The 26,603-nt window shown below is 39.8% G+C and overlaps 2 protein-coding genes across 3 annotated transcripts in view; one reads left to right on the forward strand and one right to left on the reverse strand.

The window, feature by feature from the left end:
- LOC126175460 (protein disulfide-isomerase TMX3) overlaps positions 1-26,603 on the reverse strand; it is a 352,285-nt gene that overhangs the window by 78,491 nt on the left and 247,191 nt on the right. The window lies entirely within an intron of this gene.
- LOC126175465 (programmed cell death protein 5-like) lies at positions 240-25,043 on the forward strand. Its single transcript, XM_049922276.1, has 4 exons — positions 240-402; positions 495-603; positions 687-853; positions 24,803-25,043. The coding sequence occupies exons 1-4, from the start codon at positions 337-339 to the stop codon at positions 24,848-24,850; spliced, it is 390 nt and encodes a 129-aa protein (XP_049778233.1). The 5' UTR covers positions 240-336; the 3' UTR covers positions 24,851-25,043.

Genomic DNA, 26,603 nt, shown 5'->3' on the forward strand with positions numbered 1-26,603 from the left:
AATATCGAGCTTCTTTCGCGATTGAGACAACATATGTCCGTTACGGTTGGCTCCCACTATTTTATATTTTTAGCATCCATGTCATGAAGTAACTGATCGAATAATTTTATAGGAATTCGACGTTTTTATGCATACGTAATTGTTTTCATCTGCTTTAATGACATGGTAACGAAAACTCCTTTGGTAGGCTTACTAAAATAACAGTACCACAGTGGTCACCATCATACTATCTTTGCTTTGTGGTTTGGCCTGGGCCATAGATGGTGAATATCAGTGGAAAAATTTGTACAGTAGAAAAGTAGTTACTGTTTGTTTTGTGCAGTGGGATATCGAATTATGGGTGACGCTGAGTTTGATGACATGAGAGCGAAGCGCTTAGGTTTAGCGCATTCGAAATATAAAGTATTTATATTTGGTTAATTTTGTTTTTGTTGCCTTCTTCCTAAATATGGTACCAACATCAAATATTTAATGTCGCTCCATATTTTCTGTAGGAAAATGAGTTCGATAATAGGAATGCTGCAGAGGAAAAAAAACGCGAACAAGAGGAAGTGAAAAATAGTATTCTTAGCCAAGTCTTGGATCAGTCGGCAAGAGCTCGACGTATGTTGTAACGTCATTTGGTGACCATTTGTTTTCGTGTTGGCTTGGATGGCCGTAGAGGTACAACCAATGTTTTGTTTCAGTAAATACTCTGATGATCGGTAAACCAGAAAAAGGTCGCTTAATTGAAGATATGATTGTGCACATGGCAAGGACGGGCCAACTTATGGGAAAGTTAAATGAAAATGGACTCATTAACATAATGGAAAAAGTTAGTGAACGGATGCAGCGACCTACTACAACTGTCAAAGTAAGCATTGTGTTCTCACTGTCAAATATAGATAATGTGTGAGAAAGTTACTATAAATGCTTTATGTAATTTTCTGTGAACATACAATGTCGAGCAAATTAGTTTATCGTCTGTACAGAATGCCTCTTCACCGTTACCTTAAGTTTGTTAATGACAAGTACTGAAAGGAATTTCGATGTTGATGATGTACATTGTATTGTGTAATGGTTTTAAGATTAATACAAGTACATTATCTTTCCTTTGATATACCTCAGGCTGTAAATTTATTTCTTTGTGATGATATAAAAGAAGTTGTGTAAATCTCTCTTCAAACTTACTAAGTAATGTCCTTGCCACAACTTTAATTAATCGGTTGAATTAGTTCAAAGAAACGTGTGGTAAATATCATCTTTCCGCCATATAGTAGGACCTATGTCAGATTCTATGTAAAGATTCATTACATTATAAAATGCAGGGTATTGTGTTTAATGTTAAATGTTGCGGCCTTTTATTTACACCCATATTGGGTCCGTTTATGCTATTTTGAATCCTGTTATTCTTATTTCTTCATAGAATCAAAGGTGCTTAAAATGTTGCTGGGGTCTTAAGTCTGAAGACTGGGTGCATCTCTCCATCCCTCTCTGTCCTGTGCAGTCTTCTTCATCTCCAATTAAGTACTGCAACCTACAACAATTTGAACTGTGTGCATCTGATGGTTTCCGCCTACAGCTTTTACCTCCCAATGCTTCTCTCCAGTACTAGACTGGTGATAACACTGATGTATCACAATGTGGCATATCAAGCAATACCTCCTTTTAATCAAGCTATGCCACAGATTTCTTTTCTTTCCAGTTCTATTCAATAACTCATCATTGGTTACATGAACTATCCATCCAATCTTCAGCATTCTTCTAGCGCACTAAATTTCAAAAGCTTCTGTGCTCTTCTGGCCTGAACTTATCACCCATGTTTCACTCCATACAAGGCTACACTCGGAACAAATACCTTCAGAAATGGTTTCCTGACAGTGAAATCTTTTCTTCCATTTCCTGCCTACTTTTTACATCCTCTCTACTTCATCCATAGTCAGTTATTTTACTGCCTAAATAGCAATTCCATTCCATTCAACTGCTCTTCCAAGTCCTTTGATGTCTCAGGGTTTTTATTTCTTGTCCCTGAACTTATATTCCTTCTCCAAATTAATTAATTAATTTTTCTGCTTGCTTAGCATGCAGATTGATCACATAAATGATAGGCTACAACCCTGACAGACTCCCTTCTCAATCACTGCTTCCCTTTCACACCCCTCAACTCTTTATAACTGTTGTCTGGTTTTTGTACAAGTTGTATGTAACATTTTTCTCCCTCTATAATACCCCTGTTACATCCAGAATTTCAAACAGTGTATTCCAGTCGACATTGTCAAAACCCTTCTCCAAATCTGCAAGAGCTACAATGTAGAACAGCCTACTCTTAAGAGAAATTGTAGGATCAGTATTGCCTTGCATGTTCTTGCATCAATATTTACAGGCCAAACTTTGTCACACTTAGTGGGCCATTTTTAAACGCGCAAGAGTACACTAACAAGAAAGCCCAAGTGATTATTCGTCCTGAAGAGTTTTGTCCAAGCAGACCATTGCGTTGTGTAAGTAGCAGATGGTGATTGAAAATTGATTTTTGGTTCCAGTGAAATGGGGAGGAAGCTTCAAAAACTTATCACTATTATTTCCACAGGGTGAACAGAAAATGTCACCAGGTTGTTAGCGCCAGTGTGTTTAAGTCTGAGAAACAGATGAGAGTGAGCTAGTAAGTGCTGTAATTATTATAGTCTTCTTCGAAACTGGTGTGATGAAGCTCTCCACGCTATTCTGTTCCGTGCAGACCTCTATCCCTGCATAACTACTATGACCCACATCAGTTTGAACTTGCTTAATGCTGTCGAAACTTCGTCTTGCTCTACATTTATTACCCACCTCCCCCCTTTTTCCCCCACACTCTTTCTCAGTTACCAAGTAGACAATCCCTTTATGTGTTAGGACATGTTTTATCAAGAGATCCACTCTTTTAGTCAGGTTGTGCCATAAATTTTTGTCCCCAGTTTGATACAGTACCTCATCATTAGCTGTCAGGTCTACCCATCTAATCTTCTACCTCACACACCCCAGTATCCTTAAAAGTGGAGAGTTGTCTCTGCCATTAGAAATGTTCATTGTACACAAGATCTTTACAGATGAATGTGAATGGGATTTACTCATTTGTTCAATACTATTTCACTAACTCGCAACCAAAATGTCACATTTAACCCTAACCTAGACCTCAGATAATGCTACAGATCAGTTTGTCACCATAACCTGCTGTGCAAAAGCTAAAATAGATACATATTTTCAGGTTTATATTGTATTTTTGTTGTTTGCTAGTTTTATGACACATACCACACTGTTACAGTATGAAGCAGACATCTATCAGTATGTTCACTTGACGTGACAATGTAGTGTGCTATCTACTGGTCTTCACATTTCATCACTCCTGTGAGAATTCGCAACAGGAGTCACTTCATAATGAAAACCTTGACCTAGGATGCAGTTAATAAATTGTGGTTAAATGAGGTCTTATTAATGGATGCATTTTCATTTTATGATGGTTATGCTGTTTTCAGCATTTAAATAATTCCAATTCTTAGTTATATATATGTGAAATCTTCATTGCCGTTGTAACAATTTTGTTAATTACGACTTTTGATTTAGCTTTTAGCTTCTGAACAGAAATTGGAAAATGGTCAGTAAAAGTCAGTATTTTTCAGACTGATTGGTTTTAGTCTGTATTTTTCAATGTTGGTGTGTAAAGTCATATTTTTTCTTCTTCTTCTTCTTCTTCTTCCTCCCAGGTGCAGCCAACTGTGTAACAGAGTATAACTTAAGACTTCTTGGACTTTCTTTTCCTTGTTTCTCACAAACTTCTCATTTGTTAATGTCTTTTCTTTCTGTCCTCCTCAGAAATGTCATATATGACCCATGTTTCTACTGGTTTGTCTTCAAATGATTTCTGCTTCTGTATTCATCTCTATTTTGGAGCATCTGTACTGTAATACAAGTTTCTTGTGCATCCATTTTAACCTCTTCTACCCACTTAGAGGAGGACTTTGACAGTGAGATGTAACTGATAATATTTGTGCTCAGTTGATTTTCCTCCATTTTTTTCTAGGTATCCATAAAATTTCCGCTGCTGTTTCTGCATTGTGTGCATGTTACTTTCAGTGTACGTGTAGAGCTCATTTTTCCTAGCTCTTCATTTTTTCTATTCTTCCGAGACCCATCAGTTGTCTTATTAGTTTCCAGAATTTTCATGAGATTGTTCCTTTCCTTCCAGTCAAGTTCTTCCAACTGTGCCTCTTTATTTAAAAACAAGATACTCTGTAGGACAGAGTCCTCCTCCCCCCAGCGGGTCCGGGGTAGGAATAGGCTGGAGGTATTCCTGCCTGTCGTAAGAGGTGACTAAAAGGAGTCCCTCTCCCTCAAGGGGGTAGTTTGCGCCTGCGTCCGGAGACGGACAGTTTAAATGACTTACATTTGTGGTCATTTTGGTTTTTTGCTTCTTCTGGTTTCTTCCTTCCTTTGTTTGTTTCCTTTTTTGTCCTTCTCCCTCTCTTACTGTCTTCCTTACTTTTTACCTTGCCTTCTTCTCCGTGCCTTCGTGCCCATCCTATGGTCTCCGCTTCGGCGTTTGAGACAGTCTGTCCTTTTGCTCCCTTTTTTCCTATTCTTCTTTCCTCCCTGTGCGTGCCTGAAGGCCGACCCACACGTAGCTGGTGACGGGGTAACGCGTAATTCCCCGCCCTGGGTAGACAAGCAAGGCACGCACGTACCCCCTGGTAAAGGCCAGGCCCAGGGAGGGGTGATTGCCTGAGCTGACACCTTCTGACCATGCCGTTTGGTCCCTCCGTCCGTTTCTCGGGAGGTGTGACCTGAGGTGCAAACATTCACCTAAGGCGGGAGTGCCCTCTGAGAGGGTCCCCACAAGGAAGGAGCGCGCCATCAGAGACGCTGGCCTTCATGGGGGATTCATCCACAATGGATTTCTTTCCTTCTTCTCTCTCGACTTCTGCCCAAAAACGGAAACTTGACCAGCCACCAGTGACAAAAGTACTACCGCCTGCCCCAAAGTTCCTAGTAGTTTCTAGATCTGAGGACAGAAAGGATTTTTCATCTGTCAACCCTTTTGTTATTCAGAAGGGTGTAGATGCCATAGCTGGACCTGTCAAGTCTTGTACCAGGATGCGTAACGGTACCTTGTTGTTGGAAACTGAAAGCGCCTTTCAAGCACAAAAACTCCTTCGGGCCACACTCCTGTACACGTTCCCTGTCCGGGTGGAGGCTCACCGCACTTTGAATTCGTCACGTGGTGTGGTATATACTAGATCACTCGACGGATTGAGTGACGATTAGATTCAGTCTTTCCTTGCTGAGCAGGGCGTGACGGCTGTCCATAGGGTCATGAAAAATGTCATCAATGACCTTGTACCGACTCGGACACTTTTTTGACCTTTGAAAGTGTTCAGCTGCCGTCTCGCATCAAATCGGGCTATGAGGTTATCTATGTTTGCCCCTATGTCCCGACACCTACGCGCTGCTACCAGTGTCAGCGTTTTAATCACACCCGCTAGTCTTGTTGTAATGCAGCTAAATGCGTCACTTGTGGCAGGGACGCCCGTGAGGGTGACTGTCCACCTCCGTCTCCTTGTTGCGTGAACTGTCAGGGTGACCATGCAACGTCTGCCCGTGACTCCGTGACTGTCCCATGTACAAGGATGAATGCTGTATACAGGAAATTCGGGTCAAAGAGAAAGTGTCCACCTCAGCTGCTCGCGAGCTATTTGCTAGTAGGAAGCCCGCGCTGCTCCCAGCGGGGAAATACAGTACCAGGGTGTCTACGACCCGGGACAACCGGGAAATCCGGGAAAAACCCGGGAATTTTTTCATCCGGGAAAAACCCGGGAATTTATTCGGAATTCCGGGAATTTTTCATTGTTTTAGCTTTCAGTTAAATTTTTGTAATTTTGACTGCAGAATTGATTATCTAGCAAAGAATGTTATTGTATCCTGCTACTGGAGAATGATACTGCAGCAAGAAAATATAAAGGAGAGGGAAAAAAATAAAACTTTAGTGGCAAAGGAAATGTGCAATTTACAACAACAAAACACCGTGCACGCACAAGCGTCTGCAAATAGCAAAAATATGTCAAAGGCCGTAGGGCGCAGACTGTAATTCTTCGTAACAATAAACTGCTTACTATGAGCATGACGTCACAACTGTTCACATTAGGTTCGTTTGACCAATTGCCAGCGGTCTGTTGCGCACGCGCATTTGACTCGCGTATAAGCAGTACCTTCTCCCGCTTTCCGCTACTTGAAGTTTGGCTGTTAGCTGTATCGGTAGTAACAGCAAGCAGCCAGATGCAAACGAGAAAAAATTTTCTCCCGCACCCTAGCTGCCAGATTAACTCTTGCACAGAGTTGTAGTGGGGAGGGGGTTAACCTCCACGTGACCTGTGTTTATGTTAAGTGATTTCGCTGCTTCTCTTCGTGTACAGCTCCCACATCAAATGAAAACAAAACGGATATCAGGTGAATTAAAATACATTCACATAATTACGGAGGGCAAAAATATTAATTTCAGTTTTCTGATTTTATTTTATTTCCAAGTTTGTAGCAGTAAACATTAATCGCCTTGCAGAACAGTGAAGTTAATTTTGCAAGTTTGCTAAAGAAATTTGGCTTTATTAATCTTTCCGCTGAGGCAGTCATTTTATTTGAAACAAAGTGTTTCATTCTACAGTATTGCCTAGTTCCAACTGTTCGCTGAATTTAAAGTGCACATTATCATCTTCTGCCATACATGGCATTATGCCATAATAAAGAACCAAAAATGAGATCGCAGAGTACTGGTACTCCAAGAAAATTTACATCCCAAAAACCACACTGAAAAGCTTAATATCAGATGGGACCTACTTCATTGTGAATCTGGAAAAAGCCAATTTGCACTCAAGCCGAACTATGCATTTTAGTATAGTTTACGAAATTCCGATGCTCTTTGGAGTACCCTCTGATGACCTGTTTCTTTTATGCTGTAATGTAAGCTCTGTTAGTACTTTATACACATGAACATGCGGGCTTCCTACACCAATACAGTTGCACACGCACAATAATGCCTGTTGCCTCTCTGGCAACTGGTAAATCGAACCTATTTCTAACGGTCTCTAGATAGTATTGCGAACGGTGGTTAGAAAAACGTTACTTTCAAAGTAAATTTCTGAATTATGTTACGTGTGAGAAAGTGGGATGGATATCTAAATCACAGAGCGTTCGTAACTGAACAGTTTCAGGACCAGCCACTTACAAGAATTTCGAGCCGAGACATTTATGTCAGAATTTTAAATTGACTGGCACGTTTGTGTGACGTATCTTAAAATGTAACACACGCCAAAAAAAAAAAAAAAAAAATCAATATTACATGTGAAAACATAGCTTCTGTTGTAGCATGTTAATCTTAGAGACCAAAATTATATGTGAAAGCTTAGCTTTTATTGTAGATATACGGTACTGTGTACATTAATGTAAACCGTTAACTTTTCCTCTTGCGTGTTCGTGCTATGTAACCAGTGATCTTGCTATTGGCTGACTATAACACGTGTCCTATGGTCTGAATAGCTGCTGTCATCGGCTGGCGAGATCTTGTGGCTTGAGATATGACTCGCTTACAAAAGGAGATCGCAATCTCGGTTTCAACGCTCCGGAAACTAACGCGCTGTGTTTGGTGCAGTTCGAATTTATACTTTCGTAATACGAAAATATGCAGCGTATATGTTGCTGCAAATCAAAGGTCTTTCCAAAACTTCTCTGCTCCGCCTTTTCTTTTTTTTCCGAGAAGTTCTGCGCAATTGTATAAAACGTTAACCATTCAAAGGATTGATAAGTTTTACAGCTCCGAGGGAAAATCTACGGAAAACTTACTGTCACTTAGCACAGAAAAAGTGTATTTTCGCTCGGGAAAAAGCATATTTTTTTAAACGGAATATCTGGGAGAAATCCGGGAATAATCCGGGAATTTTTTTTCCTTGTCCCCGTATACACCCTGAGTACTGTCCTCGCCTCTCCTCGGACTACCAGGGAGGTGTCGACGCAGACATGCGATCTGACCTTCAGCGCTATGGTCGTCCATTCGGCCAGTGCTAAAATCACCCGGTCAACGTCTCCTCTTCCTCCTGTCACCCATAAGACATAAGCACCTTCATCAGCTTCCTGAAGACTTCTTACGTACCCCGAACTTCCAGCCATCGAGCAGTACTTCAACTAAACGGCCTTCCAAGAAGGCTCATAGGAAGCGAAGTTCTCCTTCTCTGCCACGGTGCGTTCCTTCTCCTGCGCCACCCAGCGGTTGCCGCCCCAGGCCGTCATCTGTTTCGCCTGGTCACACCACTGGTAGCCGAACATCTGGCCTTTCACCGGCGGAGGAAGTTCCCCCTCCCGGCCATCTTAACAAGATGGCCAACAAACCTATTGAACAAATGGACGATGCCTCTCTGCCTATTGATAGCGGCAGCAGTGCTCACTCAAAGCCAGGCCCTCAGCGGCCTTCAAGGTGACCCGTTCTTGCTTCTCCTTTTTCTTCTCACGATGGCACTTCTTCATTGGAATATTCGCGGCATTCGCTCCAACCGAGAGGACTTAAAAGTTGCTTCTACGCTTGCACTGTCCACCCATAGTAGCTCTCCAGGAAACGAAGCTAGACCCATTCGATCAAATTGACTTGGCACACTATGCCTCTGTACGTTTTGACCTACCCCCTGTGGCAGGTATTCCAGCTCGTGGAGGGGTTATGTTGCTGGTCCGGGATGATATCTACTACGATCCCATCACATTGCACACCGACCTGCTGGCAGTTGCCGTCCGAATTACTCTCCCCACTTTTACTTTTTCCATTTGTACCGTTTACACTCCATCATTGTCTGCCGTTACTAGGGCAGACATAATGCAAATTATTGCTCAGCTACCTGCACCATTTTTGTTGAGTGGAGACTTCAACACCCACCATCCCCTTCGGGGCTCTCCAGCATCTTGCCCGAGAGGCTCCCTGTTAGCAAACCTTTTCAACCAGCTAAATCTAGTCTGTCTCAATACTGGTGCCCCTGCTTTTCTTTCGGACACAACTCACACCTATTCCCATTTAGACTTCTCTATATGTACTACCCAACTTGCATGCACTTTCTGATACATATTCGAGCGACCACTTCCCTTGTGCTATCCATCTGCTGCATCATACCCCATCTCCATGCTCAACTAGGTGGAACATCTCCAAAGCAGACTGGGGCTCTTCTCTTCCAGGGCGACTTTTCAGGATCAAACCTTCGCAAGCTGTGATAGTCAGGTCACACACCTCACAGAAGCCATTCTCACTGCTGCTAAATATTCCATCCCTCATACTACTTCTTCTCCATGTCGCGTACCGGTCCCCTGGTGGACTGCAGCATGTAGAGACGCTTTATGTGTCCGTCGACATGCTTTACGTACCTTTAAACACCACCCTACGATGGCGAATTGTATTAATTATAAACAATTACGTGCGCAGTGTCGTCGTGTTATTAAAGAAAGCAAGAAAGCCAGCTGGGCTGCTTTCACAAGCACCTTCAACAGTTTTACTCCTTCTGTTGTCTGGGGTAGCCTGCGCCGGCTATCTGGCACTAAGGTCCATTCACCAGTTTCTGGCTTGACGTGGCCCCTGAGGATGTCTCCAATGCCTTCGGCCGATTTTTCGCAGAGGTTTCGAGCTCCGCTCATTACCACCCTGCCTTCCTCCCCCAAAAACTTCCGCTCCTCGAATCATGAAAGTTATAATGCCCCATTCACCATGTGGGAACTCTAAAATGCACTTTCCCGGTCACGGTCCTCCACTCCAGGGCACGATTCTATTCATATTCAGATGCTGAAGAACCTTTCTCCTGCGGGTAAAGGTTTCCTTCTTCGTACTTATAATTGCATCTGGATTGAGGGTCATGTTACCAAATGCTGGCGCGAATCTATTGTTGTCCCGATTCCTAATCCGGGGAAGGACAAGCACTTGCCTTCCAGTTATCGACCCATTTCCCTTACCAGCTGTGTCTGTAAGGTGATGGAACGAATGGTTAACTCTCATTTGGTTTGGCTGCTGGAATCTCGGCACCTTCTTACCAATGTACAATGTGGATTTCGCAGGCACCACTCTGCTGTTGACCATCTGGTTACCTTGTCGACCTTCATTACGAATAACTTCTTGACAGTGGGTGTGTTCTTTGATTTGGAGAAGGCTTACGGCACCTGTTGGAGGGCGGGCATTCTCCACACCATGCATACATGGGGCCTTCGCGGTCGCCTCCCACTTTTTACTCATGCCTTTTTAATGGATCAACAGTTCAGGGTACGTGTGGGTTCTGTCCTGTCCGACGCCTTTTGCCAGGAGAATGGGGTGCCACAGGGCTCAGTTTTGAGCATCACTCTCTTCGCCATAGCGATCAATCCAGTAATGGATTGCCTCCCAGCTGATGTATCAGGCTCCCTTTTCGTGCGCGATTTTACCATCTATTGCAGCACGCAGCGTACATGTTTCCTGTAGCGCTGTCTTCAGCATTGTCTTGACCGTGTTTACTCCTGGAGTGTCACCAATGGCTTCCATTTTTCTGCTGAGAAGACGGTCTGTATTAACTTCTGGCGCTACAAAGAGTTTCTCCCACCGTCCTTACATCTCGGTCCCGTTGCTCTCCCATTCGTGGAGACAACAAAATTTTTAAGTCTTACATTTGACAGGAAACTTAGCTGGCCTCCACATGTGTCATATTTGGCTGCCCGTTGTACCCGTTCTCGAAATGTCCTCTGTGTTCTCAGCGGTACGTCATGGGGAGCGGATCGAACCGTCCTACTTCGCCTATATCAGTCGATCATCCACTCAAAGCTGGATTATGGGAGCTTTGTATACTCCTTTGCACGGCCGTCCATCTTACGCCACCTCAACTCTATACAACATCGGGCATTACGTCTTGCGATCGGAGCGTTCTATACCAGTCCCGTTGTTAGTTTTCATGCTGAAGCCGGTGAATTTCCACTAACCTACTGGTGCGATATACTACTTTGTCGGTATGCCTGTCTGCTATTGTCAATGCCCGACCACCCGTCTTATCATTCCTTTTTTGACAACTGTCTCGACCGTCAATACTGGTTGTATGTATCTGCCCTGCTAGCCCCTGGAGTTCGCTTTCGTTGCCTCCTTCAGCACCTTGATTTTTCACTCCCTGCAACCTTTCAAGTGGGGGAGAGCCAAGCGCCACCTTGGCTCCAGGCTCAGGTTCGCGTTCACCTTGACCTCAGCTCGCTCCCAAAGGAGGTTACCCCAGCTTCGGTATACTGCTCGCAGTTTGTTGAACTCCGTTCGAAGTTCATTAATACGATCTTCATTTATACAGATGGCTCTAAGACCAATGACGGTGTCCGGTGTTCTTTTATTGTCGGGGCACACAGTTTCAAATACCAGATCCATGGCAATTGTTCAGTCTTCACAGCTGAGCTCTTTGCCCTCTTATCAGGCTGTTCTTTACATTCGCCGCCACCGATATTCTGCTTATGTCATCTGCTCTGATTCCCTGAGCGCCATCCAGAGCCTCAGTGATCCGTATCCGGTTCACCCTTTCGTGCACCACATCCAACGCTCTCTTCAGCAGCTGGCGGACGACGGTCCTCCGGTTACCTTTATATGGGTTCCTGGCCATGTCGGTATCCCTGGGAACGAAGCTGCAGATGCCACAGCCAAGGCTGCGATCCTACAACCTTGGACAGCTTCTTGTTGTGTGCCTTCATCTGATATTAGCAGGGTCATTTGTCAGTGCATTTTATAGCTGTGGCATGCCGATTGGGCTACACTTACTGAAAACAAGCTTCGGGCCTTGAAACCTCTCCCACGGCTTGGACGACCTCTTCACGCCCTTCTCGGCGGGAGGAGGTAGCTTTGGCCCAATTACAAATTGGACACTGCCAGTTCAGCCATCGCCATCTGCTGACGGCTGCGCCTGCGCCGTTCTGCCCTTGTGGGCAATTGCTGACGGTACACCACATTTTAACGTCCTGTCCCAATTTTAATACACTACGCATTGATGTTGGCCTGCCATGTACTCTGGATGCCATTTTAGCTGATGACCCAGGAGCAGCTGCTCGCGTTCTTTGTTTTATCCACTTGACAAACCTGTCTAAGGACATTTGATTATGCTGTTTTCTTTTAATCCCTTGCCTGTTAATGTGCCTTTTATAGTGTTGTCCTTTTTAGTTGCTGTTTTAACCTTGTGCCTCGCAGTGCATTCATAACTTAGTCTGGGCGGTAATGGCCTAATTTTGGCCTCGCTTGTTTGTTGTAATTGTTTTGTATTGCTTTGGAAGCAAGGCCTAATTTTCTGGTATTTCCTTTGACTGCCTTTTTATCCGGTCCATTAGGTTGGATCAATTCTGGCAAGTATTTGGGTTTATCATTCCTTTTAATCTTCCCTTATTTTACCGCGGAGTATTTCTCCCCTTGGTGTCTCTGTTCCATGTATTCCGTCTGAGACATTGAGGCTTGTTTCTCCAGTAGTTTGACTCAAAATCTCCAGAATTCTTTGCACATCCAACTGGTTTACAGCTGAAAGGAAAAGGTCATTGGCAGAAGCTAAAAACCTGATTTCCAAGTCGTTCTCTTATTTCCCAATGTGTAATTCATTTTTTCCTTCCAACTTCAGAGCTTCTTTCCTGGCTTTCATTATTTTTTCCAGGACGGTATTAAGAGCACTGGGGATAACTAGTCTTCTTGGTCGATGCCTTGCTTTATGTCAAAGGGCTCAGAGATTTTTCTTAAAAGATCTAACTTTTGAGGTTGTGTCTGTAAGAGTTTGTTCTGTGATTTCCCTAATTTTTCTATCAATTCCGAATTCCTTTAGAACCCAAAATAAAGTTTTTCTGGCAATTGATTTGTATTCTTTTTTGAGGCCAACATAATTTAATATTGGCTTTTGTGCTGTAGGGCAGCACACTTCTACTTGAAAGCACAGAGAACAATGTGAAGTGCAGCTGAGTTCTTCACAACTGCCTTTGTCTTCAGCCAGCCTCTCCTGGATGTCACAGTAATGGTACAATTTCATCTCTTGGAGCTACATCATTAATTTCTTCTTTATTCTGAAAATGATTGGAGGAAACTGGGCTGTTCAGACATTGTTTCCAGAAAATGTTTCATCAGAGTTCATCCTTTTAAGGACAAAGGCAAGATATCATGTGCTGCCCTAAATCCATATTTTAAAAAGGAATATTTGGGTAATATTAGAGGAGCACATTTCCCTCTTGGTTTCGCGAAATCGTGAATGCAGCTTCAAAGCAATCAAACTATCATTAAATACTGATTTATCCCAAACAAATGATTGACATGACTTTTACAGACTTAGTTAAATGAAGCCTTCAACAATTCCCAGGTTTCTCCTTCGTAGATATTGGTGCTAGGTTGTGATGGACCCATTGTCAACAAAACTGTGAATCCACTTATGAATGGTTATCTGATCATGTTAAGAAGAAAACAGTGTATTTATGTGGTATGTTTAACATACACACAATCTAAAATGCATTCCAAAAAGAATTAAAAGACTGGTGAAAATGATTCAGGCATGATCTTGTTTATCTGTCAGTTTTTTTGAGGGCCAAGCATGTCATTGTTTTTTTTTTTTTTTAAAAGTAGGATATGAAACTTTCAGGTCATCGTTTTATGAAACATGTTTGCTCTAAATGACCAACTTTTGAACCATTTTAAGGGAGACTTCTAGAACAATGGTCAACTGTGGAAAATATATTCATCAGTTCATACCTCAATACAAAAACAATTCGCTGAGTTCTTTAAAGTACAAGAATATTATTAAACTATTCGAAGGTAAAACTTCCAAAGCAGAAATTGTTTGCATATATGTTCAATGTTTGCTGATTTCTTTCATGCTAGAGGTCGTTTCATGCATCCAATCTATAATGACTTAACAAACCCCATCTGAACATAGCTGCTGGTAAACCTTTCGGGATATGAGGTCATGGTCCAAGGAACTCTTCCATTCCTGATGGTTCTTCCAGGACTGCACTGGATATCTTCAGAGGCGCTCCTCTGCTGAGTCTTGCTGACTGACTGGTCGGACGTCAGAGAGCGACATATACAGGGTGTCTCACCTAACTCTGCCATCTCAGATATCTCTGGAACAATAATAGATATTCAAAAATGGTTTTCACCAGCATGAACGTATGGCAGGGACGCAGGAAACCAGATACTATGCAAAATTTTAAAAAGTAAACAAATACTATTTTCAACACAAACTTGTGCCTTTTTTAATGGATACCCCCTTTTATTTTGTATGCAATCAATAACATAAAAAATCACAAAAATAATGGCATTGGGTGCATCGCAATATGTCAATTACATCCTGAGAAATTGCGAAACGAAGTTGACGCGACTCAGCGGAGAAGCGCCTCTGAAAATGTCCAGCGCGGTCCTGGACGAAACGAGAGGAATGGAACAGTTTCTTGAACCACGACCTCACGTCCCGAAAGGTTTACCAACAGCTATGTCATCTGAACAGTCATGAATTGATTTTACGTTAGTGCTGCTCCATTCAGTCTGGAAGCATTTTGTTATAATTATTACTTGCCATTGTAATTAGAGAAACTGAATAGCTCAACAAGTTAAGCCCACAGTAAAGATGATATATTTCCATGCAAGCTAGAAAGGGCTGTATATCTGCTTCTGCATGTAGATAGTTTCAAAAAACCTTCGTTGTATAAACCTATGATGTGGGATCATCAATGTTTGCATGCTGCAAAGAGTACAATGAGGACCATAAAAAAATAGTGAAATTAGATGAGTGCAGTGAACATGCACTTGTTGGTGTGTGGAAACTATTGACATTAGAAGAAGAAAAATTAATAAGGATCCATTGGACGTTTATTTGAGTTAGTTTTTTGAGAAGACTATACCTCTTAAGAAATACCCTACTGTTACAAAAATTGTCACGAGTGCACTTGCACTTCCACATGACTATGCAGATGTAGCAACGGGATTCTCATTGTTGGGAAACATCTTGAATAAAGACGCTGCAAGTATGTGTGAAAGAACATTGGACCGTTGGAGATACTGTGATGACTGTGTTTGAGAGGAAGTCTCACTTTCTAATTACCACTCAGGAGCTTCTTCACTTGGCATGCACAGCTCATGTCAGATGCAAGCTGTGCTGCGAAGATGAGGAGGGAATTGCTGAGGAAAAATGGGAAACAAGAACAGGAAAAAGTAAAATTGATGCAAGCAAGTGTGAAGAGAAAGTTTGAAAAAGAATAAGTAAATATTGAATGTAGAACAAGCACTAAAGAAAATGGATCAGGAAGAAACAAAGATTGACTGTTGACAGATTATTGGATAATACTAGCAAGTGTTTAAAAGAAACAGTAAATAAAAAGGACATGATAGGAGCTAGTGTGACTTAAGTAGTGTTGAAGATGGCTAGAAAAGTTGGAGGACAGGAAATGAAAAAAATACAGAATGCAGTGTTAAAACAGAATTTTATCAAACAAGCAGAAAGAAACCCAGACTTACTCAATTACTTTTGTAAAGATATCCAAAAGACAATGATCATACCCTTTTTAATGTCAGTTAAATCACTATATTTCCATTTTACAACGATGACTACACTGTTTCCCCCGACATGCTATATATACCCTCCACTGCAGAAGCTGCCACCTGCTGTCTTTGAGTGGTTATTGCACATTGACGTTGAACACAGGCAATGGTCACTGGACTTTGCTTATCTATGCTGAATAGGAGCATGTCAGTATTATAATAATAAAGTGCAATGACTTTCTTTATTATTATTATTATTATTATTATTATTATTATTATTATATGTAAGCCTGTAACAGTTTTGTGTGGGCTGACTCCAGGGATGATGAAGACCAGATTAAAAAAGATGCTTCTTGACCCTTGTTTCCTAATGAGAAATTTGAGTCAAAATCAGTTAAGTTGGGTTTGTGCTTTCACATTATTTCTCCACCATTCCATCCTTGAAGTGTGGGGGGAAAACGAATATTAAATCTCTCCATGTGAGCTCTGATTTCTCTTCTTCTATTACAATGGCCATTTCTCCCTAGTAGGTGGGCTTCAACAAAATATTTTCTCAGTTGGAAGAGAAACTTAGGAATTGAAATTTCATGAAAAGATCTTACTGCACCAAAAAACGCCTTCATTTTAATGATTGCCACTGGAACTCACCTATTGTATCTTACACTCTCTCCCCTATTTTGTGATAGTACATGCTTAGCATCGGTTTCAATCCCTGTTACAGAGAGATTTTTGTAGCAAATTCTCAAACGAGTAGCAAAATCTGACTCCCAGTAAACAGCACACCTCTGATTAAACCTTCTTGGCATTGAGTGCTGTACATTAAATCAGAAACTAATTACAATCCATGTGGAAACATATCTCACTTAAGGAAAACCAGTGTACCACATGAAATTATAGTAAAAATTCTTCCAGTGTCATCATCCATGTCGGAAAGTGCAGTTGGCTCTATACCTGTATACAATAACAAACAGAATAATTCCATTGTCATTGACAGATGACTGAGAGACAATGAAAAAATGACAAAAACAGTCACATTAACTAACTGTGCAAGGAAGCTGATGCAGACTCATATCCCATCCATAATATTTGCATGATGTATTAAGGTGGAATTGTAAGAAGTTATGAAAAAGATACCGCGACCCGTGGCGTATCGTATTATCTGTGTGTAGTTGTAGCTACTTGAACAATGAGATTACTGGGATTAGAGTAGTGATGGCAGTGATGTAATGTGTCATAAATTACAGAAGTTTTTTGTAAATTCTGCTGTTCTTAATTTGGAGGAGAATGCAAGATAATGCTGTTGTAACAGAGATTCAACCAAATGTCAGGAACAACTCAAGAGAAAACCGATGAAGCTGGACGACAAGCCAGTCAGGAGCCATCAATGGCAGATCACTATATGGGAACAGAAAAGACAACCAGCACAAAATGGACAAGTATATATGATGCTACAGATAAAGAAATTCCAATGAGTACTCCTGAGAGAGAGAGAGAGAGAGAGAGAGAGAGAGAGAGAGAACACCTGAGACAGTGAAAATAGAAAAAGGAAACCAACAACAAGATGATAGTGAAGCAAGTAGACAACTGAGTTCTGTGTCACTGTGCAGCAGAACTCAAAGGATACTGCAGGCTGCAATTGGCTAGTAGAATGATGTGTTGTTTTTAATAAAATGTCAACATCATTGTGTTTTTCTCAAGTTGTGAGTGGTGTGATGATGTCGCCTGCCATAATTTTTCTCGTGTGTCAACCTCTTCATCTTGGAAGCATCTGCAATCTACATCTTGAATTATTTGTTGGATGTATTCCAATCTTAGTCTTCCCTTAAAGCTTTTACTATCTCCCACTGTCTCCATCTCTAGTAGTATGCAAGTTATTCCCTGATGTGTTAACACGTGTCCTATCATTCTGTCCCTTCTTATTGTCAGTGTTTTCCATACATTCCTTTCTTCACCAATTTTGCTGAGAACCCCTCGTGCCTTAGCTTGTCAGTCCACATAATTCTCAACATCATCCTGTAGCACCAAATCTGAAATGTTTTGTTCTCTTCACTTCCAACTACCACAGTCTGTGATTCACTACCATACAATGCTGTGCACCATATGTATGTTCTCGGATATTTCTTCTTGCAGTAAGTCTGATGTTTGGTACAAGTAGACTTCTCTGAAGAGGAATGCCCTCTTTTCATGTGCTAATCTGCTTTTTATGTCCTCTTTGCTTCATCCATCATGTGTTATTTTGCTTCCAAGGTAGTGGAATTTCTTAACTTAGTCTACTTCATAGTCTGCAGTTTTGATCTTCAGTTTATCGCTAATATTGTTTCTGCTACTCATTACTTTTGCCTTTCTTCTGTCTACTTTCAGTCCATATTCTGTAGTCAATTAACTGTTCATTCCATTCTACAGATCATGTAATTCTTCTTCACTTCCACTGAAGTTAGCAATGACATCAGCAAAATCAGCAAATCTTATCATTGATATACTTTCACCTTGAATTTTAATCCCAATCTTGAACCATTTTATTTCTGTCATTGCTTCTTCGATGTATAGGTTGAACACGAGGGTGAAAGGCTTCATCCCTCTCTGATACTCTTTTTAATCCAAGTACTTCATTCTTAGGCTTTCATTCATAATTTTCCCTCTTGGTTCTCATACATATTGTATATTATCCCCCTTTTCTATAGTTTACCCTTATCTTTCTCAGAATTTCGAACATCTTGCACCATTTTACATTGTCAGACACTTTTTTTGTTGACAAATTCTGTGAATGCTTTTCCCAGCTCTACAGATCTTGTGAATCTCAATCACTGTAGTGATATTGTGCAGTGTCCTCCAAACCGCAACTGTTGCTGACATTTTACTCAAAGCCAGCACTACAGTTGGTGAACCTGCATCAGTGTGCTCCATGTGCTGGACAAGAAATTTACGAATGATGGGTGGCGCCATGGCTGGCTACGCTATCACTCATGGTATAGATATGTTAGACATTTCAGGATTTAAGCTAGTTTACTACTTCTGCAGAGTAGATATGGATGGAGGAGGAGTTGCCACATTTATTAAAAACTGCCATAAATTCAAGAACATTGACATTAATAAATTCTGTTTAGAGCAGCATCTAGAAGCATGTGCAACAAAAGTAGAGTTCCATAACAGATCCTATATGATAGTAACTATTTACTGAGCACCTACAGGAAATTATAATCTATTCATAAATCATCTAGAAGCTCTTTTGGGTTATTTAACAGGAAGAAACAAAGAAATTTTGATTGCTGGTGACTTTAATACAGATTTTCTAATGCAATCTTCCAGTAAACATTTACTGCAGTTAGTAATGTTGTCTTTCAATCTAACTCTCACTGTAAACTTTCCAACTAGGATCACTAAATCCTCAAGAACAGCCATTGATAACATTTTTATAGACAAATCAAAGGAACAAAATCATGTCATAAAACCTGTTATAAATGGACTATCAGATCATGACATGCAGCTCCTTGTTTTAGATGTAAATTCTAGACAGATTATCAAGACTGCTAAATCTGAGTACAGGAGAGTAGTCAATCAACCATGAGCAGTTTTAGAAAACTGCTCAAAGATATGAACTGGAAAGATGTTTATAGTGCTCACGACATGAATGAAAAATATAACACATACATGAACAATGTCAGTACCATGTTTGAAAACTGTTTTCCTCTAAATGTTGCTCAAATTAAACAGAAGTCTATAATAAAGCCAAGGATTACACACGGAATAAAGATTTCCTGTAAGACAAAAAGGAAAATGTATCTGTCGACCAAGAATAGCTCCAATGCTGATGATTGAGCTAAATACAAGGAACACTGTAAAATATTTAAAAAAGTAATTCAGGCATCTAAACAAATGCACTACGAGAAGAAGATAGCAATGTCAGGGAACAAAATAAAAACAATATGGGATATAGTGAAAGAGAAGGCTGGTAGAACCAGAAAGGAACAGGAGCAAATAGCACTAAGGGTAGATGACACATTAGTAACCAATGTCCATAGTGTGGCAAATCTATTTAACACGTACTTTATATCCGTTACTGATAGAATGGGATTGTCAGGATCAGTAAATAATGCCCTTGAATATCTGAAACTGGCCTTTACAAATAGCTTCAGGTACATGAATATGTCACTCACTTCACCAAAAGAAATAACTTCCATAATAAAAATTTTAAAAACAAAGAATTCTAGTGGTTATGGTGAACTATCAACAAAGTTAATTAAGGCATGTTCTTGTGAGTTTAGTACAATTCTAAGTTACTTGTGTAACCAGTCAATTATAACTGGGACATTTCCTGACTGGCTAAAATATGCAGATGTTAAGTCTCTATTCAAGAAAGGGATAAAGAGATACCATCAAACTACAGACCAATTTCACTTTTGCCAGCATACTCAAAAATTTTAGAAAAAGTAATGTACAGGCAGCTTCTCAACCATCTGACCACAAATAACATATTATCAAGGACACAGTTTGGATTTCTGAAGGGTCTGATATTGATAAGGCTATTTACACCTACAGTGAAAATGTACTTAATTCATTAAATTACAAATTACAAGCAGCAGGTATTTTCTGTGATTTGCCAAAGGCATTCGATTGTGTGAACCACAACATCCTTGTAAATAAATTAGGTCACGGGCAGTGCTGCAAAATGGTTCAAGTCATACCTCGCTAACAGGAAACAAAGGATGTCAGTGCAAGGGACTAGTGAATTAAGTCATCAGTCATCATCAGAATGGGAAGAAATTACATGTGGTGTCCCACATGGATCCATCTTAGGGCCATTGCTTTTTCTTGTGTACTTTAATGATCTCTCATCAGTTACACTGCCAGAGGCTGAGTTCGTTTTATTTGCAGATGACACAAGTATTGCAGTAAACAGTATGTCGAGTGTAGTTCTAGAAAGATCTGCTAATGATATTTTCATGGATATTAATAAATGGTTTAAAGCCAACTCACTGACATTAAACTTTGAAAAGACTCACTATATGCAATTCAGAACCTGTAAGAGGTTTCCACCCAGCATATGCATAAAGTATGAAGAAGAGCAGATAGAAGAGGTTGACAGTCTTAAATTCCTGGGATTACAACTTGATAATAAATTCAGTTGGGAGGTGCACACCACAGAACTGCAGAAACGCCTTAACAAATCTGTATTTGCAATTCGAGTGTTAGCAGACATAGGCGACATAAAAATGAAAAAGCTTGCATACTTTGCCTACTTTCATTCCATAATGTCATATGGTGTAATATTTTGGGGTAACTCTTCAAGTCAAACAAAAGTTTTCAGAGTCCAAAAGCGTGTAATACATATTATTTGTGGAGTAAATTCACAGACGTCCTGTAGAAACCTCTTCAAAGAACTGGGTATACTAACTATTGCCTCTCAGTATATTTACTCCTTAATGAAATTTGTCCTAAATAATATATCTCTTTTTCCAACAAACAGCTCATTTCATACATACAATACCAGGAACAAAAATGATCTGCACAAGGACTTAAAAGCACTTACTTTAGTTCAAAAAGGGGTCCTCTACTCAGGAACACTCATCATCAGTAATTTGCCAGCAAACATAAAAAATTTAGTTACAAATAAAGATCAGTTTAAAAGGAGCCTGAAAGACTTACTAGTGGCCAACTCCTTCTAATCCATTGACGAATTTTTGAGTAGAAACAAATTATGTGTTGTATATATTCACACTATTAGTATTGTTATTTCAGCTTAAAAAATTGACATGTTCCACATCCATGAGGATCTCCTCAGCACAGATCTATGGAACGAAAAAATAATCTAATCTAATCTGTATGTAAAAGCTCTGCCTAGTGGCCATGGTCTCCATCTGGATTTCAGAGTTGTTAGAGTGGGATACCAGAAGCACCAAAACAAGGAAATTTATGGAATCATTTGAGGTTACGTGACCTTTTTGTTTACGTCATGGTGCATTTTTCATGATGAGCTTATTTGGAAGAAACGTGTAACCTGTAAGGATAGTCCAGGGAAATATAGGTGTTTGAAATTGTTTGTTGCTGCATAAAGTTGGATTTAGGTTTTGATTTTGTTTTACTGTTGAAGTTAAGTAAATGGTGTGCAAATTACAACAGGAGGGACACATTGCCAGAGGAAGAAGAAATGTGCATAAAGTAAATATCTCATTGACTATATGAAGAGAACTATTATTAGATGAAACCTTTGCAGGTGTAGTCTCATAGAACTGGACTTAAAAGTCTAGCACGGAAATTCTGAGAAAACTTGTTCTGCTTATGTGATTTAGTTTGGAAAGATCCTGGAATAAACAAGTCTGCTTGAATTAGGCATAGCTTCAAAAAAAGGGGGGAGGGGGTCATTCACCGCTAGATTTTAAGAATGACGGATCCAAATTAAAGCAGTCAGTGTTCTCCCCCCCCCCCCCCCCCCTTTTCAGTTGAAACATCGGACTTAAATAATTTTTTTTGGTGCAGTGGTGTGAGATTGTTGTCAAACAAAAATGCTGATCAGTTTAATTGTTGTATAATTCAGGGCTGTTTCTCAGATGTAAACACAATTATGCTACCACCCTGTTAATATATTGCCACATATCGAGTGGGGATAGATCAACTTGATTCAACAGAGCTTCTTACAAATTGCAATTTAGTGAAATATTGCAAGCTCCTGGATATTTCTGCATAATATAAATCTGTGGTACGCTGCTAATGGTCATGATTTTGTCAAATTAATGATATATTTTCTTGTCATTGAACTTTATTATTCAACCACAGCTACCTGCACGTAGACAAAGCACTTACATTGCTTTCTTATCAGTTCACCAGACATTGCACAATGGTGCCAAGATATCCCTAGATCAAATTCTGAGCATTGTCTTGAATATTTGTTGCTGGAATATTTTCCAACATTGGCTGTGTCACTATTTATCAGGGTGTCTAGAGATCATGAAAGTCAAAAAAGTAATGAAATTGAGTGGATGGTCATGAATTTTGTTTTATGTGTCAATCAGATGTTGTTCTAGAAGGGAGTAGCAAGTTAGCGCTACTCCCAAAAATGTTGTATCCAGTTGTCCATAGTCTTTGCTATCTGTAGTAGACTTGCGTTTCCATCTTTGTGAGCCTTGTTAGCAAAAGCCTCTGTGACTGTGGTTCGCAACCTTGAGTGGCAGGTGTGGATGGAGAAATTTGGAAGTGTGGGTTCATTGACCTATATGTGGTGTACACACCTAGTGAAAATTATGTACAAATTATAGCTCTGCCCATGACAGTGCTGCCATCTGATGTGTTGTTGGATGAGTTTGTCAGAACAGCTGTTTCTTTAATTCTGTCCACTCCCACTTCTGTTTCATTCTCTTTAATCCACATCTTTTTTGGAAAAAGTTTTCTTAAAGGTTTTTAATAATTGATATTAAATTATTGTAATTTCAATTGCATTTTAAAGGTGTGCAGTATGATCAAATTAAAAAAAAGATTTCTCATTAGCCAAAAAGTTTATGATGCTATATTAGTGCTACTTGTAGACATACCTTGGCATCTGTTGAGTGAAGGAGTGGGTAGACTGCAAAATGCTTGCAGTGGAAAGAGGCGTAGTGTGTGTGTGTGTGGGGGGGGGGGGGGGGGGGGGGGGGGCATACTCCACATCCATGTACTGTAAATGCACAACGCAGGCAACACAAACTTGTGCTTTGAGCACCCACGAAAGCAGCAATGTACGCAGTGGATGTAATACTCTGTGGTATGAAAATTGACATCACAGTGTGTATTGATATGTTAAATGATGAAGAAAAGAGGAAACAGCACAACAAAACACAGTGACAGCAAAGTTCAGTGTCAAAGCGGACAACATTGCAGTCAATACTGGTTAAATGTCGCTGCACAATTGGTTATGAACATCGGAAAATCAGTATGGCTGGTACCATGGACAACAAGGAAAACAATATCTTTATGTTCAGAAATGGGAGCACAGGTACTTGCAAGCTCTTGTATCTAAAAATTGTTGAGAAGAGTTCTTTGAAATTAAAGAAAGTTAAAAGTGGTTCCTGTTTATCACCCAGAGTATGCACAGCTCTGTTTAGAGACATTATCAAGTGACAGTTGTGTTGGAAGAATTTGTGTCAAAAAAACATGACTCCATCAACAGCTAACGTAGTTAAGAGAGACTACTTTAAATTTTGTGAATATTCTGAAAAACAACTGGAACAGTTCAATCTTAAGAAGGACTAGCCTGATCACTTTCTGATTATTTACTGCAAAGTGCAAGCAGTGACGTCATCAAGTTCGTGCAGTAGCTGGTACACATGGTTCATGGAAATGCTACAGTTGAAAGATACTTTTCTGTTAACAAAGGAGGTTTAGTTGAAAACTTATAAGAACATACAATTGTTGCAGATGGAAGTGTTTACAGTGCAATCATTAGGTGGTTTACTTAATAGTAAGAAACAACTGAATGTGGAATTACGAATGCAGTTATACTAGCTGCGAAGAATGCTTCATCAAAGAGAGTAGAAACCTTTAAAAAAAGAAGAAATCTGATGAAAATGAAGTGGCCAGTCTTAAAAGAAGAACAGTTCAGGAAGTAAAAGGTTAAAAGCAAAAAACAAATAATTATAGAAAAGTCAAAAGAAGCAGTTGAAGTTTTGGTTATTGAATTTTCCAGTTCAGCTAAGGAACTTAAAAACTGAATCTTTTACTGTGAAGTTAAATATTTGACATAAATTTTGTACCTTCAAAATTGTTCTGTTGCCCGAAGGAAAATTGTTTTCATTACATTACTATGTTAAAACAATTTGTATTTTAATTGATGTAATGATGAATGTGTGTGTCTGAAAATAGTCATACCTCATCATACTGTGTGAGAGTTTAATGTTTTTATAGTATTTGATGAATAATATACTAAAAGTCACAGATAATTATTTATGCTGACATACAATATAAGTACTGTAAGAATTATTACATTCAGCTTTCATTTCAACCAGTTTTCAGGTTCTTAAAAAAGTGTTTTTTTGTCAGTGTACCACACATATTTTTGAGAGGTCATGAATATAACTGAAGAGGCTATGAAAAAGTCATGAACTTGAGCCTCTGAAAATTTGTAGATACCCTGCTTTCGAGATAGGATACCTTTTCACATTCCAGGGGTGTAGATCATGTTCTGATTAAGTTGATTATAACTCACCTGTTTAAATAAACAACTGATTCTGTTGAGGAAACATTTTCTTTCAAGTAGTTGAAGTTTGTATTTAATTGTCTCATTTTGGAAAATACTTGCTGTAATACTATTCGTTTTGTTGCCAGTTTGATCGCCGACGAGCGGCTTTGGATGATTCTGATGATGATATATAATGAAATAGCTGGAAGAAAGAAGGAAGCTGCAACTGAAAGAAAACAATCTGAAATTAATTTAAAAGGACTGAAGTATAGAATTTTCATATCCATAATATTGTTTATGATACATGCTCATTAACTTTCATTTAATACAAGCTTATATTCTTTATGGAAGCTTGTAACATTACACTGCATTAAATGATGAAAATAATTTCTTTTTTAAAACATGTACAGTATTTTTCCACTAAAAGTGAAATCTTAAAAATTAAGTAGGTAAAGTATTGACTTCTGCTAAAAAGTCTACTGTTGTTGTGTTGTCAACACAAATAACTATTGAAGTACTGTAGTGACAGTTTCCCAGACAATGCAAGGCGCAGAAACTAGAAAAAAAATCATCACTAACATGTTTATATCAAGTACTTTGTATGCTGAAACAGGCTGACAACTAAACTATAGTTTGTGTGTGTGCATGCGTGCTTGCTTAGTTACAAGTAAATTACAAAAATGTATGTAAATATCACTGGTCCACATAAATATCCCATTATGCTATAGTTGGCATGTTAATGTATTGTGGTCATAACTCCTGTCATAGTGGCTGCCCTGTAATTAACATTGTCAACTTATTTTGTTGTTTTAGTAACCAAAGAATTTTGTGGATTTTGCACTTCTACAGCATTTGGCATCATGCTATGATGTTATACCTCAAACATCTGCAAGTAGAATGTAGGTGCAGTTACGTTCAGAGATAGTGATTAAGAGAAGACATGGAAACTTTATAAGGCAAAGAGTGGGAGAGAGAATTCTAGCATTCTGGTTTTTTTTTTTTTATGTCAACTGAATAAACCGTCAGAATCAAACCAGGAATAGTTATCATAAAAAATGTGTGATTATTAAAATTAATCAACCTTGAGTCACCTTGTCCAGGTTCTGAGGCAGGCGTAAAAATGTCTTTCACTAATATCTTTACAATGGCAATGCATGTGCATGAGGTAACGTTGGTGCACACTGAAATACAGCTTACTGTGCCACAAAAGTTTGCTAACAGAACATATAGAATACAGCAATAAATGTGATGACTCAGAAATTATCAAAGGTAATAAAATGTTTAACTTGTTCTATTTCTTTCCCCAAAAGTGCATTGGGTTTGCATCAAATAATAGCATCCATGTAATGTGCTGTAACGTCGAATTTGGACTCTGAATCTGCTTGAATCTCCTGAAGAACAAGAAATATATTAAGCAGCAGCAGAAGTCGCAAACATAAAGGTTTAACTTTTACAAGCTTTTGGAGCCAAAGGCCCTTTCTTCTGGCAGAAAAGTTGAAGAGGGGTGAAGGAAAAGGACTGGAGAGGTTTTGGGAAAGGCGTACAGTTCAGAAAAGTCACCGTGAACCCTATTTCAGGGGAGACTTATCAGACTGCACTGGACGAGATTTGAAACCTGAGAGGTTAAAGGTTGAAGACAGGGTAATATGCAAGACAGTTTTGCTATTAAAACATCGTGCCCAAGTTAGTAAGAGTGAAAAGCTAAGTGCATTGTATGTAACAGAGGTGGCAGGGGGACAGCAAAAAATAGACGGGTCAGAAAATGAAAGATGTAGAAAACTAAAGTGGAGTGAAGAAAGAAGTAGTTACTGTGAAGAAATGCTGAGATGGAACGTAAATTAAGGCCAGGTGGGTGGTGAGAACAAAGGACATGTAGCACGTGTTCCCACCTGTGGAGTTCTGAGTAACTGTTGTTTGGGGGGAAAATCCAAATGGCGCGTGTGGTGA

This window comes from Schistocerca cancellata, chromosome 3, assembly GCF_023864275.1.
Source record: "Schistocerca cancellata isolate TAMUIC-IGC-003103 chromosome 3, iqSchCanc2.1, whole genome shotgun sequence".
NCBI classification, from domain to species: Eukaryota; Metazoa; Arthropoda; class Insecta; order Orthoptera; family Acrididae; genus Schistocerca; species Schistocerca cancellata.